We start from the raw sequence: 20,268 nt of genomic DNA, 5'->3' as shown, positions 1-20,268 counted from the left end.
TACAGTTAATATCCCCTTAAAAGTACTAAACCTCTTTAAAAACTTGTATCATTCTGCTGTAATACTGCATTATACTTGTCAACAATACTCTCTTCAAGTTAGAATTTATGGTAAAAGCATGACTGCTGAAAATGTTCTCATGACATTGGTTTTCTTTATAGAAAGTGGAGCGGTTCCAAAAAAGAAGGATCCCTTAACACACACGAGTAATTCCCTTCCTCGTTCAAAAACCGTTGCAAAAACTGGATCCACAGGCCTTTCAGGTCACCATAGAACACCTAGCTACAGTGGGATATCAGCTACTTCTGTGTCTAGACCAGCACCTAATCCTGCAGCTTCAACTCATAAGGTATGGTAAGGGTAAATACAGCAGTATACACCTGGAAAGTCAATATAAATTCCAGAACAAACTTTGGATTTACTGCCTTTATTGCAGTATTGTAGTAGCAGAAAGTTTTGGGGGAAAAAAAAACCCTAAACCCCTAAATTTTTGGCCAAGCCTCTTGAGATAGGCTGCAGAATGGATTTTAGAAATCAGGAGACATCGGGTAGCTGCATGGGCAAATGGATTTTAATTGTGATTGCAGTAATAAATGATAATACTTGTTTTGAAAATTGCATGGGAAACTGAGGGAAGCTTATTTAGGAGAAAAATAAATGTTACTCCCAGTATGTAAAAGGTAGAGGGGAGAAAAAAAACCCTCTTACTGCAGAACTGCAGATTTCCCCCCCACATGTTCCTTCTTTTCCAAAGCATGCATGCACAGGTTGTATTGCAACCACACTGAAAAGCAAATGATGGTTAGATCATGACTGAAATACAAAAGTAAGTCCTATACTAATACGACACAGAAATGCTGCGTTTCTTTTGACCCATCTCTTTCCCTTCCATCCTTATCCCCCTCCTGCTACTCCCACAGTAAAGTAGAACGAACAGCAGAATGGACAGAACATAAATGTGCTTAAGCATTATTGCTGCTATAATATGAAGGCTTTTAAGTGGCCTGTTAGCAAAGTATGACAGAAGTAGAAATTCTTGCTTATAGGTATTGAGAATCTGAAACAGTTTGTGATGCTCTATTTCTAGAGTATGCTGGGGAAAATGCTGTAGTTAAATATAATGAATTATCTTAAAAAAAAAAAAATCCCATAATCAAACCAAAAAACCCCTCACGACTGGAACCTAAGATATTCTACCTGTGGCTGAGTATGATAGTGTGATTTGTAGCAACATACAGCATCAGAATATTTCGTATGTGTTAACGTATTAGGTTTTACTGGAGCATATGAAACATAAAAGCAATTTTGTTAACAGTATGCTTTAAAAGTATCAATTTGTTTTTTGTTTGTGTTGTGTTTTGGTTTTTTTTTTCCTCCCCCCTTCTCTCCAGGCTGCTCCTAAAAATAGCAGAACAAATAAGCCTTCTACTCCTACCACTGCTCCTCGAAAAAAGAAAGACTTGAAGATATTTAGAAATGTGGACAGTAATCTTGCTAATCTTATCCTGAATGAAATTGTTGATAGGTAAGTCTGAAGAAAAGTAGGCTTTTCAATGCAGAAAAGCAGGTTTTTGTTCAGTACAGTCTTGGTCCACTTGGAGTGAAAATTAGTAGTTTTTGTTTTGTTGTGTGTTTTTGGGGGTTGTTTTGGTTGTTGTTCTTGTTACTTTGGCAAAAGGATGAAAATTCAAATCAGAAATGCTTATCTTTTTAAATACTTAGCATTTTAAGTTGTAGATTTCCTCAAAAGGGTTCTGTATAAATAGTCAAATGCATTAAATTAGTCAGCTGCAGCTGAAAAAGAGTATCTCATTGTTAGACTAATTAGTATTCCATTTCTTTGTTAGTGGGCCAGCTGTCAAATTTGATGATATCGCAGGGCAGGAACTGGCTAAACAAGCTTTGCAAGAAATTGTTATCCTTCCTTCTCTTAGACCTGAGGTAAGGAACTGGGTTTTGTTATCACTGTGTCACAGAATCAAAGAAAGGTATTGTGCTTCACACATGGAATGGTGATTCTTGAATCCTGTCTTTACTGGTTATGATTGCTATAGATAGCTGTGTGGTGATAGCTGTCTTGGAAAAGGAGAATGAAGAATTTATGTGTTGAAATACTACCATGAAATTCCTCATCTTCTGGTTAGTCAGTGTTGGAGAAAGTGACAGAGGCAATAGCTTAAAAAAAAAAAACAACAAAAAAAACCAAAACAAAACAAAACCAGAAAAACCCCCAGCAAACCATAAACCCCTAAAAAAACAAACAAAAAACCCAACCAAACAAAAAAAAATAATCCTGAGAGTTTGTGAGGCTGACTGTTCCAGATGGCTATAGCTGTGTGACCAACCCTGTATGGACATGTAAAGGACAACGCCCATAATGGGAAGAGTGAAACAGATGAGACTTGTATAGGTGAATTAAGTCATGATACTCTCTGATTTGAAAAATATTAAATTGGTATTGTGGTCGTGTTCTCTGTGTGGATGTTGGTTAGACATTCTGAATAGTCTACTCACAGCAGGAGAGGATGCAAAGAAGTGTAGTAGTGAACAAGCAAGTACACTGAGGTATATAACATTTGAGGGCAGATTTCCTCTTTACTTGGCTGAGTGAAAATTGGTCATTTAGACTTCTATTTTATTTGTCGTAGCTGGTACCTCAACTACTGTGACTGCCTAGATTCAGGTCTGGTCTATATACTACTGGAATTTTCTGAGCCACTTTTTAAAAAAATTAAATTGGTCATTTTCTAAAGCTGGACTTGCTAAAAGTTCCTGGGGTCTTGCAGAATTTGCATGCAACAACTTACTGCAGTGCTGATTATTCAAGCAAAATTGCTGTTTGTTCTTTGTTTGTTTGCTCGTGGGTCTCTTGTCACATTGATGGGTGACTAGAGTTGCTCTGTGGTCTTCCTCTTTCCTTTAATGCAGCTTCTGGTTTTGAAGCATTGTGGGGAAGAAACCCTAAACCTGGCATAGCATCATAGGAATACTAGCCCTGAGGAAAACAAAGCTATGGCATCAAATATGCATGCTCTGGTATTCTTATGCAGAAGGAAAATGTCATTGTACTGTCTCTGTTATTACAGTGCTTTAGCATGTCAAGTTTGTTGTTCAGTAACACTAATACAATGAGCTGGGTGGGAAGAACTTTGAGATGTGAGGCTTGGAATAGTTATGACTCTTTTCCAAGAACAGCTGATATTTTCAGTAAGGTTGTCTTTGTACCACTGTAGCTAGCAATGGGCCTGACCTTGGTGTAGGTTGAGAGAAAACAAGGACAGAGAATCCTGCAAATTTTTAAACGTTCCTTGGAAGAGAAGAGGTTGGTTTTATTCCTTGTAAATTAACATGGTAGATGTGGCAACTATAGGGGAATATTTCGTAAATTAAATACTACTTCAGTTTTAACCTTAATGAGTTTTGAACTCAAATTCATATTTAAACAAGCCAATTAATGGTATTTTTGTAGGAGAGCAAGAATTGAGGTGAACAAACAGAAAACACTGGCTGCAACCATTTCAGGAGTAAGATGCTAATAAAATTGTATCAATTAATCCAGACTGTATTTAGTATGATTACTCTGTTAACAAGCACTTTAAAAGCTTAGTGTGTCTCAGTGATAAATGGCAGTTGCAGCTGAACTGTGTAGGTGATGATCAAGGTGAGGGACAGTGGTAGATTTGGTCTGGACTATCGGAAAATGGCGGAACTCCCAAAGAAGAATTCCAAACAAAAGGAGTCAGGCAGGGGATGCACATGGTGGTGCGCAGTATGGAAGGCAGAAACGCTTGAGGAATGTAGTTATCCAGGTTAACACACTGCAGTGCATTTGTAACGTAGGTGGTATGTGTTAGTGAATAGGATCGTGCTGGATACCTTTTTAGTGATCAAAGTCAAGCACAAACCAAATGCTGTCAATGATGAAATAATAGAGAAAATGCATGTTGGTCGGTCATCTTAGAAACACTACACTGGTAATGGAGCCGTTTGTTATCATGGGTATTCTGGAAAGAATTGCCTGCTGACAGTGGTGTTTAGACATGGTGTATATGTATAAAAGACTCCCTACTATTCCCTTTGGTTGGTTGTTTGGAATTATTGGAAGCTGGAATGGAGGGGTGAGTGTGAGACCAAAAAAGGAAATCCGAAACTCTTGAGGAAAGTGGTAAAGACAAAGTGCTGGGGAAAACAGGCTACAGGAATAACTAAAAGAGATGTACTCTACGGGAATTTGTAGAATTGCTTGCTGTGATGTTACATATGATGGGTGCAATTTTGTAATGTAGGGAAGTTGAATCCAATGCGAAGTGAGAGGGAGGAGATTATGATCAGCAGCATTTAGAGAAAGTATGTGGTTGTTAAGTAATATTTTAAATAGTTTCGGTCAAAGCTTGTCTTCTCAAGTTTCATTTAATAAAAAAAGAGAAAGATGAAGGGGTTCTTCCATATGGAGTTATGGAACTTCTATATGGAGTCAGGAACGTTGCTTTAACTCTCTCGCTACACACCTGCATTCCCCCCTTTTTAAATGCAATTGGTGCTTTAAACTTGTTAGGCTGGCCTGTCTTGTGGAATGTGTTACTGCCTTTTGTACTCCTTTCACAGTGCCTCTATGCACAGAATGATCATGACATAATTTAACTGTTGTGTGGGAAACGAGTGACGTGCATAAGGTCAAGTTAGTAATAGAATGTAGTTCTCTAAAAACCTGTAGTGTTGTAGCGCTGCCACTGTTGCTACCACTGCTAGCCAGTGAGCCGTTCCTCAATCTTAAACCGTTTTCTTACAAAGGTAAATCAAGATTTTCTTTAAGTCGTTGAAGGTAACTTATAATGATGTACTTTTCAGTTATTTACAGGACTTAGAGCTCCTGCACGTGGTTTACTGCTGTTTGGCCCACCAGGAAACGGGAAGACAATGTTGGTGAGAAAATTACTTCATGCATGGGTTGGTGTATTAAAATGTAACCATGATGAGAGGCTTTCAGTTTGGGTGTTGTAGTCATAAACTGTATATTCTTCCTGGATATGTGTTATGGTGTCAATTTAATACAAAATGCAAAATTGTTTTTAACTGGATTTTATGGGGGAGGGAATTGCTAAACTGTTATCTATTTAATTCTTTTCAATATCACAAGTAGTATTTTAAAACTTAAGCCAGAAAGTCCAAATTTCATTTTTAGAGTAAAATTGACATGGTTAATTGTTTGTGTACAGCAGTGATTAATCACAAATGGTCTGCTCTCCACTAAAACATACTAGAAATGCATTTTGGAAATGGGGAAGGAGCACAGTAGCAAGAAGGGGGGTTGTCTCACTTCCGTGCTGCTATGCAAAGAGCATAAGTGCTGTAAAACTGTCTGGCTGCTGCTTGTTTTCTCAGCCTGATGTGCTAGATTCAGGGAACTGGAGTGAAATGGCTGTGCATCAGCCAGGGAGCATCGCGTGCCCTGATGCAGCTGAGCTGGGCGCATCATCCTGCATCACATGGTGTGGCTGCAGCTGCACGCTTCCTTTACTGATACTGAAGCTGGATCAGCTCTGAAGTGCAGGAGTGTGAATGTTGAGCAGCTCGCTTGGGTTCATCTGTTGTGTTTTATGTACTGGAACATAATCGCTAATCACTAAAATTAAACTATATAACCAGGGAATCATAATTTCTTGAATATGGTGAAACTGTTAAAGAAGAGGGTACTCTGTATGAGCCTTCTGGCTGAACTGATTCTTTTTCCTAGCATTCCTCTGAAAACAGTTTTTGTATAGATAGGGTAAGGAGGAAAAAAACCATAATTTTTAATGTGATTTGATCCAACTGCTGCCCTAAATTACCACCCTAAATTAGTTAAAACTCTTTCAGATGTCTACTCAGGATGCATTAAAAAGAGCTGGAGACTTGTGTTCTTCAGTAAGCAAGTTGTAGTTGGCTATGGAGGTGATGTGATTAGAGAAGTCTGAGGGACCCTGAAAATTTCTCTAGTGGTTCGACTGCTTATCTGTTCTTATTTGTAAGTGGCCTGTATAGAAGTTTTCTGTAGCATCTACAAGGTGTTCCCTTTGAAGGAATAGGGGTTTTCAAAATTGTCAATCAGGATGTGAAGATACCTCTCTACAGAAGCAGAGAGGTATCTTCAATGTGATGTTTTAAAAAGTTTGTTGTTTTGTTTTTTTTTTTTCCCCTCCCCTAGGCCAAAGCAGTTGCTGCAGAATCAAATGCTACTTTCTTTAATATAAGTGCAGCGAGCTTAACTTCAAAATACGTAAGTAGCAGCTGTAAATTATATTGATCTGAAAACACACGTGCTGTAATTGGGGCTTAAGAAGACCAGAGACTTCTGATGAGTCCTTGGTGAACTGTTAGCCTAGAGTGAACATAAAGTTTTTAAAAAGTGACTTGCAAAGTGAAAAAATTTGGTTTGTGTTTGTGATACCTCAATGTCCAAGGGTTTTGCAGTTCAAGATGACCCCAGCTGTCTGTCATATAGATCATAGAATCATAGAATCGTTAAGGTTGGAAAAGAGCCTTAAGATCATCGAGTCCAACTGTTAACCTATCACTGCCAAGTCCCCCACTAAACCATGTCCTCGAGCACCACATCCACCCTTCTTTTAAATACCTCCAGGGATGGAGACTACCACTTCCCTGGGCAGCCTGATGAGTGGTTGTGGGTTTTTTCTTCTTTAAAAAGTAAATTAAGTGGGTCCCAGCTCCCTTACACTCTGATAATTTAAGCACCAAAATCTCTCAACAACTCAATTGTGATCATAAATGAAGTTGTAATGTTTCTTTTAAGACATAAACAATACTGTCCTATGTAATACTGAACTAGTAATAATCTGAGTGTGTGTGAATGGACCAAGTCTGGTTGGTTATCAGTGAGATTTTCTGTAGGTCCTTATGTTAGCTCTCTTGTGATAAGCACTTTCTAAACCCCCTCCAAAAACAGTTTATTGTTGTTTTAGGTGGGTGAAGGGGAGAAACTGGTGCGTGCTCTATTTGCGGTAGCCAGAGAACTTCAGCCTTCTATAATTTTTATTGGTAAGACCTTAAATGTTGTTGACTTTTGTGTACTTTCTTAAATATTTTGACTTATTAAATTGGAATCATCGGGTAAACTTCTTTGGGTAATTCTGCAGTGCAGAGCAAGTGTCTTGGATATGACCTGCTGGCTAATCAGTAGTTCCATACAGAGCATGTTAGATTACTGTTATGTTTAATTGGAGTTAATAGTGGGAAGAAATGCCCTCAAAACCACAAATGCTGTACTACCATTACAGAGTAAGTCCATTTATGTATTAAACTTCAAACATGAAAATGGGTTTTGCTTGTCCTGAGTTGCAGTTTATTATCAGCAGGATTTTTTTTTTCCTCTCATCTGTGCTTGGTGTTATACATTCAAAGGACAACACATCATACGAGCTTTTAAACTTTACTAAGATCTGTGTGTCTCCTAAGGAATAAAGATCTGATCTCTCTTACTGGAGCCCTATATTAGCAAAAGAACTTAGGCAAATATGAAGACTTTGATGCTGTATGCTTAATTAAGATGTATTTCTTTGTTTTTTAGATGAAGTTGATAGCCTTTTGTGTGAAAGACGAGAAGGTGAACATGATGCTAGTAGGCGTCTAAAAACAGAATTTTTAATAGAATTTGATGGTGTAAGTATTTAGTCTTGGGTATTGTTTGATTTAGCTGAATCGGCTAATGTAGTGGGTGCCAGTACAAGCTACAGATGAAGTACAAAGAGGATTTGGCTGCTGCGGCTTAGCTCTGTCTCCCTCCCCCCCCACCTTGGTTGGCAAACAGCTTTTTTCTATTGCTGTTAATTTTTTACCTGCTTCCTATAGTATTCTGGAAAATTCAGTCTGGGGTGAAAGGTAGTAATCTGGAGATGAGCTGAAATAATGGTTTGAAAGACTATGGACAGAGAAGGAAGGATAACGAACGGCAATCATAAAGGAGTTGTGAGAACAAATGTTATTACAGAGCAAGAGGGGCACTTGAGGGTTAGGCAGAGTTGAATCTTTGTAATTGCATGTTTTGGTGAAGCATATCTCTTCATTCTGGCAAAATAAAAGAAAATTAAGTAGTGTCTTTTTGGTTTTTAAGGGATATGTGTCACAAAAGCATGCACTGTCAAGGGGTAAGGTGAGACTTGAGGGATGAGGATTTCAGGCAGACTAGTTCAGATCATGGGTATACACAGCTCTGACACATGAGAAGGTTTAATTTCTGTGTTAGTATGCTTTTTGTTGAGCTATAAATTTTTTTCTTGGCATCGTGACCTAGAAATGACAGGATACAGTAAGAATATATTTAATAGCATGTATGTAATACCCAGGAAAAGCAACTGGGTTTCATAGTTGGTAGGGGGAACAAATGAATATCAGAATATTTTTCTGTCACACAGCACCATTTTTTCTATTGAACAATCTTAGTTTATATTCCACTAGCACAACGCAATATTGCTACAGTGATGAAGCAATAGTAAATGAGGTACAGGAGGAGGAGATGGCTATACAGAGTGACAATGAGATCAGGAAAAACTTCTCCAAAGTGGCATGAATCAGGACAAATAATGCAACGTGCAGAAATTATTATACAAGCACAATTTTTCTCTGAAAATGAAAAGGGGAAAATTAAACATAATTAGTAAGTTAGCAAACTTTGATCATACAATATTTTTGTGAAACTTTTTGGACTCAGTAAGGCAGCAGTGAACACTTGGTTTATGAAGGACTGGACACTAGGTGAATAATAACACGTATCTGATACCCAAGTGTTTTCTCTGAAGTCTGGAAGCTGTAAGTCTCCATATTCTGGGGTATAAAATCAAGTCTTGAAATTGAGTGATTTGGGGAGAAAATTACTGTGTCTGTGTACTATTGAATAGCTTCTCATTTTGGTTACTGGCTTCTTGTGAGACCCCTATTAGATGAATCTCTGATCTGATGTAGTGGTTTTGGCTGTGCCTTAGTCTAAAGTGATTTTCTCTTTCTCTGTAGGCTTCAAAACAATGTTTGGTGTTAAACCCACAATAGCAGAAAGTCTCTAGCTTTTTAAACGTCATTATCTCTGGATGACTAAACTTCTGGGTGCTTTTTATAGTCTCGGTTTTCTCCAGCATTGTAACATGCAATTCCACAGCAACATTTGTGCTCTTGCCAGACTCCTTTCAAGGAACATAACTTGGGCATAGTGTCCTGTGTTTACACTCCTTCTCTTTTTTTTTTTTTTTTATTTTAACTTTTCCTAGTTTCACTTTACATTTACCTAAAGAATCTTTTAAAGCTAACTGCATGGGGAGAAAAAAAAACATACAGTAAGATCCCATCACTGTGCTGAATACATGGCGAGTCTCTAACTGTTTTTGTTGTAGTACTATTTGATATAAACTGAAAGCTGTCTTGCCTTCCTACATTATATAGGTGCAGTCTTCTGGAGAGGACAGGATACTTGTGATGGGAGCAACAAACAGGCCACAGGAGCTTGATGATGCTGTTCTCAGGTATCAAAATGTCTCTTAATTTGTTTGAATGCAATAATATCATGTTCATTATGAAGAGCAAGTTTTGCTACTTAGCGTCTTGCTTGTTTTAAGTTTCGGAATAAGTAGCAAAAGCCGTTCAGCAAGGTTAAATTATTTAACCTCTCAAAGAGGTGCCTATTCTCTTCTCTTTTGGGATACATCTGCATAAGCATGATGGCCTTGGAATTGTCTAAATCAGCAGTACCTGTTGAGACCAAGTCAGCATTTTATAACCCTCTTGCATCTTATATATTGCTTTTTTATTAATTTGGATCTTAATGGCAGGATGAAGGAAGAAATTTGACCAGTAAAATACAGTATTTCTTCTCTGTGAATATTGGACTTCTGATGTCCCATGCAATTACAAATCTTGCTGTAGATTTGCCTTAGGATTTTTTTGCTACAAGTTCTCATAGCTTCTTCTCTTTTCATTCTTGACTGGGGAAGATAGGCATGTCAGCACTGTCTGAACAAATAAGATGCATTTTTAATGATTCCAAAGACTTTTTGTGTACAATGAAGAGATGCTTCCTTTTGTTGCTGGTAGTCAGTGGTATTTCTGCCTTTAGAGTGTTTCCGCTCTGGGAGGAGTCTCATAACTTCCAATAAGAGTAAGGTGACACCAGTGGCTTGTATGTATTGTTTGGTTGGTTGTTGATGTTGTGGTACTCCCTAACATTTGGTCATGTAGGTGAAATTTTGACACTTACCAAACCGAATGCTATATCTGTATGCGCTAAAAAGTTATAAAAGTGTGTGTCTACACATGTATACATGTTTTTTTTTAATAGACGATTCACCAAACGGGTATATGTGTCTTTACCAAATGAGGAAGTAAGTATTGTTTTCCATGCATGTTCTTCATTTTAAGATTAATTTTATTAAAAAAGAGTACAAAATATATTTTGTAGGCTATTCTTAACTTTCCGTAGTGAATGATTACAATTTTGTGAATTAACTTCTGGCCTAACGTGGCCATATACACTGTGCTTTAATTCTGGCAACTACCTTAAGTTTTTGCATTTATTTTACACGTGCTAGTAGCAAGTCTGGTAGTAGCTACTCAGTATTTCTTGGCTGGTGAGGTGTTGCTTGCATACTGGCAGGCATGGACAAGTCTGAAGTAGGGCTTGCAGGAGCATGTTTGGTTGGCTGGAGAAGAGTGTGTATTGCAAAAGATGAAAGTAGCTTTCTTAAAGTAATGTTTTTCAGCTCGACAGCAGATTAGGGCTTTTGATGAGGAGTCTAATGTATTGTTCTTGAAGTAGTTTGACCCTTGATCTCATTATTACCAAATCCCTATCTCTTGTCCTGAGGAGATGATAGTGTACAGCCTAATCGCAAAAGCACTATAGGCAATTTCTTCACTATAGTGAAGCACAACAGCTAACCTGATAGACGCGTAGTTTTGTTGTTGCAACAGAATTTTAAGTGTACCATGAAAATGAGTTTTACATCTGATAAACGTATCTTCTTTTCAGACAAGATTGATTTTGCTAAAAAATCTTCTAAGCAAGCAAGGAAGTCCATTGACCCAAAAAGAGTTGGCACAACTAGCTAGGTAGGTATTTTGTAACTATACTAAATAAAGATACTCATCTACTGCATTTGTTCAGACTGTTTTATTAGTTCAAAATGTAACTAATGGAAGTCATCAGATAATGACAACACTTGCTGAGAATGAATTGTGTTCTGGGAAGATGGTCTCCTGTTGGGCTGCATATAAGCATATATAAAAACTTTCACGTGTGTGTATATATATATATATATATATATGCTTGTTTTTTTTCCCTACACCACCTGGCTGGGTTTCTGTTGTTGAAACATGCTCATCAGTGCTTTTCTTTCTGAGGAGGAAGGAGGGGGGATGCTTCTCTCCACCCATGCCCCAAGCAGTCCAGCTCTCCTCCCTGATGCAAAAAGGCAGTACCAGTTTTGTACTTGGCATGCATTTCAAATCAAAAGCAACTTTTCTTAGCTCACCTGTTGCTAGGTTTGTTGAAGGTATTACCAACATAGCAGAAAAAGCACTGGATAATTTTAGTTTCTTTTCAATTTCATATTTGATTGGGAAAATGGGGGTTAAATGCCCTTCCTTTATGAAACTAAGTTGTTTTATGTTTTTCGTCATGAAGATTGACACAGTACTGCTGTTTGTCACCCTCAGAAGTTAAATATAATGAGTGTGAAGGAAGTTAGACTAAAAAGCAGGTAGAGCACCTAGAGCAGGAAAGAATGAAAACAGAGCATGAGGTATCAAAAACATGCAATTGGATGTACTCTGTTTCTGTTTGTGGTAGTACACAGGAGGTGAGTACAGTCTTGGATGTAGCATTTGTCAGCCTGTTAGCATTAGTAACGCTACAGAAAATTGTTTATAATCCACCTGAATAAATTCTTTCAGGCCATATTTAGGCTGCAGTAATAGCTAAATGGAGGAGAAAAACAGTGTCTTGGATTCTAACTGCAAATTTATGAAATAAATTACAAATGCAACTTAAGTACACTTTTTTAAAGGATTTAGATGCCTGCTCCATCTGCCATCTTTCTTTGTTTCGGAAGAGATAGGTATTTAACCTCCTTCATGATTTTGTGTTCCTTCACTTCTCTGCAACTTTTTCTATAAATGATAACAGAATTGATGATCTCCAGAAAACTGAGCTGTGAAGCTCTTTTTGCTGCAGCTAGCGACTGCTTTACGAGCTGGGTGGGGTTTTTTTGTTTTTAAATTTTTCTTTAGGTAACCCTTACTACTTCTTTTCACTTATGTTGGCAGGAGACTTTAATCTGCAAAGTATTTAATTGGTTAACTTGGAAATTAAGTCTAATTCTGGAAAAGTTCCCATAGAGATTGGGTCCTTGGTTTCTTCCCCCCCCTTGTGGTTCTGAGGATTTGGATGATCTGTATATCTGCCAGTCTTATAATAAAAAACAGACCCCACAATTTATCTTCCTTTCGGTTCACTTACAGAATACCTGCACATTTACACTGTATTACTTCCCAAATCAATGTGAAGTGTGTGCAAGACACATTTATAGAACCTGTTTCTTTCTAAATAAGGACCTGTGCACTGTATTTCACTTCCAAGCTGGATTATAATTCTTATTTGAAGCTAAATGTGTAAAGTGTTCAAGCTTCTGCAGGTAACCACTGAGGCTGTGGCTCAGGCTGTTGCAGCCATCTCAGATCCCTCAGCAGGTTCTCAGTCATCAGCCATTCCAGGTTCCTGGTACATTTCAGTACTCTGCTAAAATGCAGACTGTAAATTTGGAGAGTTGAGAAGCTTGCCACGTACTTGGAGAGTATAGTCTGTCTGTTACTAAACCTTCAACACTGAAAAATGTCTTCCACCAGAAATAATGCTGTCTATACTGTAACTTGCTAAGCAAAGTGGTGCTGCTTTTCAGATCTGTGTTTACTCTTCCGAATTAGTAGGATTTTGTACTCCCTGGAGTCCACTGGTCAACTGCTACCATGGCTTTCCATTAAGGACATGCTGCAAAACTTAACATTTATTTTCAAAACCAAACCCTACTGTTAGGTTTTTAGTAATGCCTGCTTTTGCCCTTTGTCTGGCTCTGATGTCAACTAAAAGTGCACGTAGTTTTATTCAGAAAACCGGTCGTGTGATCACATCCTAATAAATGTGCGGTATTGGGTTCTCATTGTATTGATTGAGTTGAAAGAGTACAGGACAATTGAGTTTTTGTTTTTGTACTGATCTATGACAAACGATGACGAATTAGTGGTAGGGCGTTCTCGTAACAGAAATAGTAAACATGCTTGAGATTAGTTTTCATCTACAAATCCAAGTTGGTTGCTATCTTTTTGCTTGTCCTAGAATGTTATTTGGGAGTTGAATATCTGTACTTTAAATTTAATCTGGGAAAGACTTAAATATAGATCAGTTATGTTGAATGCACTTCTGATTTATTAAACTTGCAAAACAATATCAAAATAATACTTTTATGATTAAGTAACATTTTGATCATCTGCAATTAAGTTCATATGGTTTGAAGCAGGTTTGGTTTTTGTCTCCCCCCCCCCCCCCCCCCCCCCCCTTTTTCGTTTGACAAAGAATGACAGATGGATACTCTGGAAGTGATTTAACTGCATTAGCAAAGGATGCAGCACTGGGCCCTATTCGAGGTAAGCTGCATGGCTTTTTATTTAGGTTTGAAAAAACTCAGTGTCCTTGATACTAGAGATATTATATTTTCCTACATCTTTATAATTCTTAAACCTCTGAAATTAAGCTTTTTAGATTGGATTTTAGTCTGTTCCTCGTAATAGCATCTTTATAAGACTTACCGTACACAAACCCTTCAGTACCTCACCATGTGAAACAGACAATTTTTGTGTCTTAAGAGGAAAGCGGGGTGAAGTGTTTTTCACAGATTTGTGGGTTTTTTACCTAGTGCATCTTTCCTAGGCTGGTGTCAGTTCTGTTGGATCTAAATTATTACTTAAGTGATGCAGTCAGAGACTGCTATTGGTCTTTATAAAAGTGGACAGATCTCTTTCAAGTCTAAAGGAAGAAAATACCAAAAAAGAAGCAATTTTGTGTTTGTGGGGTTTTTTTTAAGATATGGTTTGAATGGCGTAGCTTTTTTTATTTTTAGATCTTCTTGATGTTGAATTGTGATCCAGATGACAGTTGTGACTCAAGCAGAGTTTGACCTAGATTTGTTCTTTCCCTGACATTTCCAACTTTGAAAAAACACAATTTTAATGCAAAGTGAATGCTTTTTTCCAACACTCCCCCCCCTTTGTTCTCTTTCACTAGCTAGTTCTTATGTGTCCACTAGCCACATCTGAAGGGGCTGATTTTGTTTAGTGGAGATCAGTCGTAAGATTTTGTGGAAAAAAAAGACTGTGAAGATTTGATGCTAGTTTTCTGTTTGTAGATACATTGTCCTACCTGACAGAAGGGTACTAAAGGCAGCCAGAGCAGAAGTGTTCTGTAATATCAGCCTATATGTGTAAACACAAGTTGCTGCAACTCTCTTAAATGATTTATGGGGTGGAGAGGTCTGTGCATGTTTTGTGGGTGTGCTTGCTTTATTATTTTTTTAATTGAGTCAAAAATCCTATAGCATGCAGTTTTGCCAGTGCACTATCTCTTTGAAAGCAGCTGCTGGAAAGTAATGGTTTTTTACCCACTTACTTTCAACTGTTGAGATTGTAAGGCACATCTTCCAAAATCCTGCATAATAACTGGGAAACAGAATTGCATTAGATAGCTCTCACAAGAGACATCATGTCTCCTAAGACTTGGAATATATTTATTTAGAGTGGTTGAATTAATAGTGATGCATTTAGGTATGCAGGCTTTACTTTGCTGACAAATCACTTCACATGCAAGTCCATTTTGAGGAGATATGAACTGTTGTGCTACCTGTTTCTTCCACCTGCCTCTGGCTTCCATATAAAACAATTTATTTTTTAAAATGTTTTTGAATGTCAGCCTTGCTAATCCTGCCTAGATTCTTTTTCTTGCACCCTCAGAGCAAAAAGTTTGCTGCAATATGTTGATACCATAACAGTATTGCAAGTAAAAGAAAATGTAAAATGGTGAAGGATACAGGAATGATTAGATCCCACCAGTACTGCACGGGGCAAGAAGCACTCCTGTGTGCCCTGCTTGGTTTTATTTCTGTATTCTTGGCTGACAGTACCTTTCTGTTTCCTGAAAATTGTGCATGTTTGAGGGGTTAGGGGGGTTGTAGGTACCGGGAATAATATGGGGGAAGGCAGCTCTGTTAAGCTTGTGTGCTGTTCCCCATACTTCTGATAGCAGACGTACTTCCTCCTTCTTTGTACTGTATCTGCAGTGATTGAGTGTGGGAACAGCCTGGTTGAGGAGCTGGTAAGTGGGGAAGAAGGAGGTAAAAACACCATGTACCCTTCTGTACAGGAGATTATGTTGAGGGAGAGAGGTGTAATTTTTAGCTGTGGGTTTCTTTCAGAATAAAAGTGCTTTTAACATGCTTTAGTTATCAGAAGTGATGAAAGTTTTCCTATGAAACTCACTGATCTTCCTTTATTTCTACAGAATTAAAACCAGAGCAGGTGAAGAACATGTCTGCCAGTGAGGTATGCTGTTCTAGCAGTTGTGTTGTCCCCTTTGAATAGAATGCATGCTCACCAGAAACTTTTAAGGTCCCTTTATTTACACATAGTATCGTACAAAATACCTAGCATAGTTTTTTGGGGGTATTGCCCTTTTTGATTATTTCTTCATTGAAGAAAATTCTTTACAAATAGTGATTGAGAAAAAAAATCTGTCCTCAGATGTCCGAGGTTCTTTGTGTAGTTTGTTGGTTATCAGGCTTAACAGCACCTCTCTTTCTGACAGTAAGTCTCTGCTGTTCTTAGTTTCAGCTGACTGTCCTATCTTTTCCTTCGCACTGAACTGCAACTTGGTCTGTTACCTATCAGATGATGTCAGAGGCCTGGCTTTTATTTTCTTGCAGTGTTACTCCCCCAAAACATTCCCAGAAGTATTGTGTCAAATGATTGATTTTATTTCTACCCCCACCCCAACCCCCACATCTTTACATAAAGCAAGTCATCATAGGGAGAACTTCTGAGGGATTTTAACATAGATTTGTTTGTGTATAATACTTACATTCATTCACATGGACTATCATAAAGCAAAAAATAGTTTAAGTTCCTCACCACAAATTGCAGCTGTAAACACCAAAAGAAAAGGAAGGGGTTGGTCCTGTGTATAAAAGTTGCTGTTCAAATGTGTGTGCAAACCACAGTTACGTAGGGGAAAATGAAGCAAAACTTAATTCCCCCATTGCTTTCTATGTTTAGCCTGAGATCATGGCTAAGGCTGTGATAAGCTGAAAGGATTTGCTGCAGGAAGGTGAGAACATCATCTGTGATAATTTGTTGTGAATGCAAGTTTACCTTCAGTAGCCTATAAACACTAGTCCCAAAGAAACATAGGGAATCTTCTCCAGTTGTAATGTTAATGCTCCTTTAATAATGAGACTGCTTGTTCCACACACTTTGGTTATCTCCCATCATGTCTGGGCATTTCTCTCTATGGGAAATGTCTGCTTATAATCTTGTCCTCAGCAAACAAGTGAAAGGCGTGTGTTGACTCAGAGAGGTTAGCTAATCGGGATTAGCTAACCCGCTGTCAGCTGACAGCATACTATGGTCCGAACACCATTGTGGTAAGGGTGGGAACTTTCAGTGCCTTACTCTCCCGGTGTGCAGAGGTATACCATAAACGTGTTAAAAAAATCTTTACTCATTTCTGTGCCCTCATATGCACCAGCTTGCACCACCTAGTGAAATAGGAAGTAATAACACAATCTCATGGGCTATTAAATAACAAGGCAGACATTATGATTACCAAAAGCTAGTTTATTAAATATGGTAAATACTGATAGTCTTAAATTACAAGACTCTTGCATCAGGTCATAGAATCATAGAACAGCCCAGGTTGGAAGGAACCTTGAAAGATCATCTGGTCCAGCCTTTCGTGGGAAAGGGAACCTAGATGAGATTATCTAGCACCCTGCCCAGTTGCATCTTGAAAACCTCCTGCGATGGGGACTCTACCACGTCCCTGGGAAGGCTGTTCCAGTGAATGATTGCTCTCACCGTAAAAAAAATTATTTCTTATATCAAGATGAAGCACTTGTAGAACATGCTTTGTTAAAAGCGAATACTGAAGTACTTCTTGAATAAACTGAAGTACATAAACCACTTGTGATCCCGATGCCTTTCACTTTTTGTTTAGATGAGAAATATCAAGCTATCAGATTTCACTGAGTCTTTGAAGAAGATAAAGCGCAGTTTGAGCCCTCAGACCCTGGAAGCATATATTCGCTGGAACAAGGACTTTGGAGATACCACAGTATGAAACACTACTTGAAGTGAAACATAGTGCTGCCTGAGGAGCAATTGGTACAGACTACTGGAAAGCAGCCAGAGTTTACAGGACTTTACAGATCTTAAAGTATCTGCATTAAAACTTGAGATTAAGAAAAAATTACACAATGTGAAATGTGTTCATCAAAGCCTCCTTGCCATTTAGTGAGGATTTACAGTCTGTAAGTAAGAGCACAACAGAACTTGAGATGAGATTCCTAGCAATCCGGTTATGGTTTGAACAATAATACATGTATTTTGTTTCAGCTAGAAGGCTCTGATGATATTGATCATTGGAAAACCTTTTCCCTATGTTGTGTGTGTGGATTTTTGTTTTTAATTTTGCCATGACATTAATGTCTGGCTTTCTTCCTTATAACTACTAACTTAAAATTGGAGGTTTGTAAACTTTGGTTCAGTTTTTGACTTTTTTTATCCTTCATGTGCCAAATAAAACAATTTCCCTATGCAGAGAAGAAGAACAGCATTGGGGAATTATGATTATTAAAATGTAAAAAGCAGCTGGTCTGTTATTATTTGTCTTTTTGTTTAGTTGTAATTGTTCACAGAACAGTTTCAAAGAAGACCTTTGATAGCAGAACAGCAAAAAAACCCCAACCCTATAAAACGAATTCAAACTGTCTTTTAAAAAAATAAAGTACTAAATAAAAAAAAAGACTAAGACATTCATTTACTGGCAGTATTTTCTCTTAACGCATTTTGTAACGCTTCCATTGGTAGAATGTTAGCTTATGCTTATGGTGTAAAACTTGAAACCCAGCTGATGTTTGAGAGAGTAAGTGATGCTAATTGTCAAGTTTCAGAAATGATGTGTTTCTACTCTGTATTTTGATCTGTTTATGATAATTGAAAGTAAAATTTCCATTGTGATAATTTTTTTAATCTACACATGTAAGCATTAAAATATGAGGCTACATGTATAATACATGGCACACATTAATGTTTTTATAGCTTTCATATGTTTTGGTTTATATATTAAAGTATGAAACACTCAACTGATCTGCTTTTTTAAAAAGAAACTGCATCTTTGTACAAATACTTGTTTTTATTATATAAATGACAAGGTATAAAAAAACCCCACTTAAGGGATAGCCTTTAAATACTGTAATAAAGGAGAACATCTTTTGCCTTTACTTCTAAAGGCCTGACATCTTGTTTACAAATTCTACATGGATTAAACACAGATGTTTGCAAGGCAGAACACTAGTTCCTTGTTAGAGCAGGTTTGTGGTGTTTTGTTTTTTGTTGTGTTTTTTTAAGACAACTCTCCCAACTTAGTGATATTACAAAAATCAATATTGTTTACAGTTGTTTTAAGCAAAATTGAATTATAAGCTTTGTTTGCTTTTGGTCTTAACAGAAAATTTTGTTCTTAATTTTTCATTTAACTTATTTTTTTATTGGTAGGAGTAAGTCAAATATTTCTGGGACTACTGACCTGAAAGCTGACTATAAATAATATATGGAAAAAACCCCCTAGCTGACAGATGCAGTGTAAGTATAGTAATACTCAGTGAGGACTCTGTGCTCACTGCATAGTATTGGGTACCAAATAGCAGAAACTGTGTCAAACTTTTGAGACACACAGATGCAGTATGTTTGGGATTCTGTTTTTTTTGAACCAGAGATGCTTTTCACTGATCTTAAGATTAAAAGCAATTAAATAAGAGAAGATTGTGTTACACTAGTATGCCTTTTGAAATAGTCTAACCAAACCACTTCTAGCCTTCTAAGGGTATGACTCTCTCAAATGTATGTCTGACGTAAATGAAACGTGTGACTTCTGTTCCCCTGATTCACCTTCCTGGAGAAGTGAGAAATGCTAAAAGATTTCAGTTTCTTAAATCTCGTGTCTTGCTTGCTTTGCCTTAGTTCTGCCTTCAGTTAGGCCGTCTCTGTTGTTGGAGATGCCTGGCTGACTTGGTCTGTGTTTGTCATAGGCTTCATAGCACTAAGCATGAATATTACTGTTTTATTAGCATCTGCCAAATAGCTAAACAGCTAAGAAAGGCCCTTGGTCTTCCTATTCATAAAGCTTGTAAACTTTCCTTGAGACCCTTTGCAAATGAAAGCTTTGAGGGTAGTGCTTCTGGTTTTGAGTGTTCCTAAGTATTTGTTATTGAACTCTGTTTTCCTCCACTTAATTTTGAGGAATATACTGGTATTTATTTCAAATACATACCTATTGGCATGTGATAGGTACTTGAAATGTAGAGGTAGAAGTTCCCATCTGCTAAAACACCACCAGTATGCAGCATAAAGGATCAGAAGTCTGAGCTGCTACTGCAGAAAGAAGAGGGACTAGCCCTTTCACTTGTTTGTACAACCATTTTGGGTCAAGAGAATCTGTGTGACTGGTACCACTGCTTTTTGGTTATCTACTCTGCCCTGATTCTTTTCTGCATAATGGATGAACTACAGCGCTATAAATTACTCCTAGAACACAGTAATAAGAACTTAATTTTGTTCCGCAACATCAGTTTGCCCCACAGCAGCTGGATTTTTAGCCCACGATCAAGTGCCGTTTGGTTCATAAATCTCCTTTAAATGTCTTTCGTAAGCTATGTTCTGAATGGCGTCTTTTAAGAATAATTCTATTTCCCTGAAGGCATTATCTCACATCTTCTGGTTTCTTGTTCTACATGTACTGAGTAAGTCCTAGCTCAGTGATTGTCATCTATGCATTGGATTAACTGTGTATTAAAGCAGATCGGGGTGGGGTGGGGGGGAACCAACACCACCCCACCCCACCTCCTGCCAAAAAAAAAAAAAAAAAAAAAAAAAAGAAAAAAAGCAACAAACCCTGTATTTCCCAAATCTATG

At 37.7% G+C, this 20,268-nt stretch overlaps 1 protein-coding gene across 12 annotated transcripts in view; it reads left to right on the top strand.

Annotated features, from left to right (window-relative positions):
- The window catches only part of SPAST (spastin), a 37,509-nt gene extending 19,401 nt beyond the window's left edge, over positions 1-18,108 (top strand). For 6 of the 12 annotated variants that reach the window (XM_087777365.1, XM_087777360.1, XM_087777367.1 and 3 more), the window contains 13 exons: positions 162-349; positions 1,392-1,525; positions 1,848-1,941; positions 4,849-4,947; positions 6,185-6,256; positions 6,960-7,035; positions 7,565-7,656; positions 9,427-9,506; positions 10,319-10,361; positions 11,009-11,088; positions 13,607-13,677; positions 15,584-15,624; positions 17,294-18,108. In XM_087777365.1, the coding sequence (XP_087633491.1) occupies positions 162-349; positions 1,392-1,525; positions 1,848-1,941; positions 4,849-4,947; positions 6,185-6,256; positions 6,960-7,035; positions 7,565-7,656; positions 9,427-9,506; positions 10,319-10,361; positions 11,009-11,088; positions 13,607-13,677; positions 15,584-15,624; positions 17,294-17,416 (1,193 nt within the window). In that variant the 3' untranslated portion in view covers positions 17,417-18,108. The remainder of the gene's footprint in view (positions 1-161; positions 350-1,391; positions 1,526-1,847; positions 1,942-4,848; positions 4,948-6,184; positions 6,257-6,959; positions 7,036-7,564; positions 7,657-9,426; positions 9,507-10,318; positions 10,362-11,008; positions 11,089-13,606; positions 13,678-15,583; positions 15,625-17,293) is intronic. The other 6 variants (XM_087777363.1, XM_087777362.1, XM_087777358.1 and 3 more) reach the window with 3 other exon arrangements.
- The last annotated feature ends 2,160 nt before the right edge of the window (positions 18,109-20,268 follow it).

This window comes from Nipponia nippon, unplaced genomic scaffold (genome assembly GCF_047370975.1).
Source record: "Nipponia nippon isolate SJK-2023a ecotype South Korea unplaced genomic scaffold, ASM4737097v1 scaffold_4, whole genome shotgun sequence".
Taxonomy (NCBI): Eukaryota; Metazoa; Chordata; class Aves; order Pelecaniformes; family Threskiornithidae; genus Nipponia; species Nipponia nippon.
The sequence above is the reverse complement of the archived record's forward strand: the minus strand, read 5'-3'. Positions and strand labels throughout refer to the sequence as shown.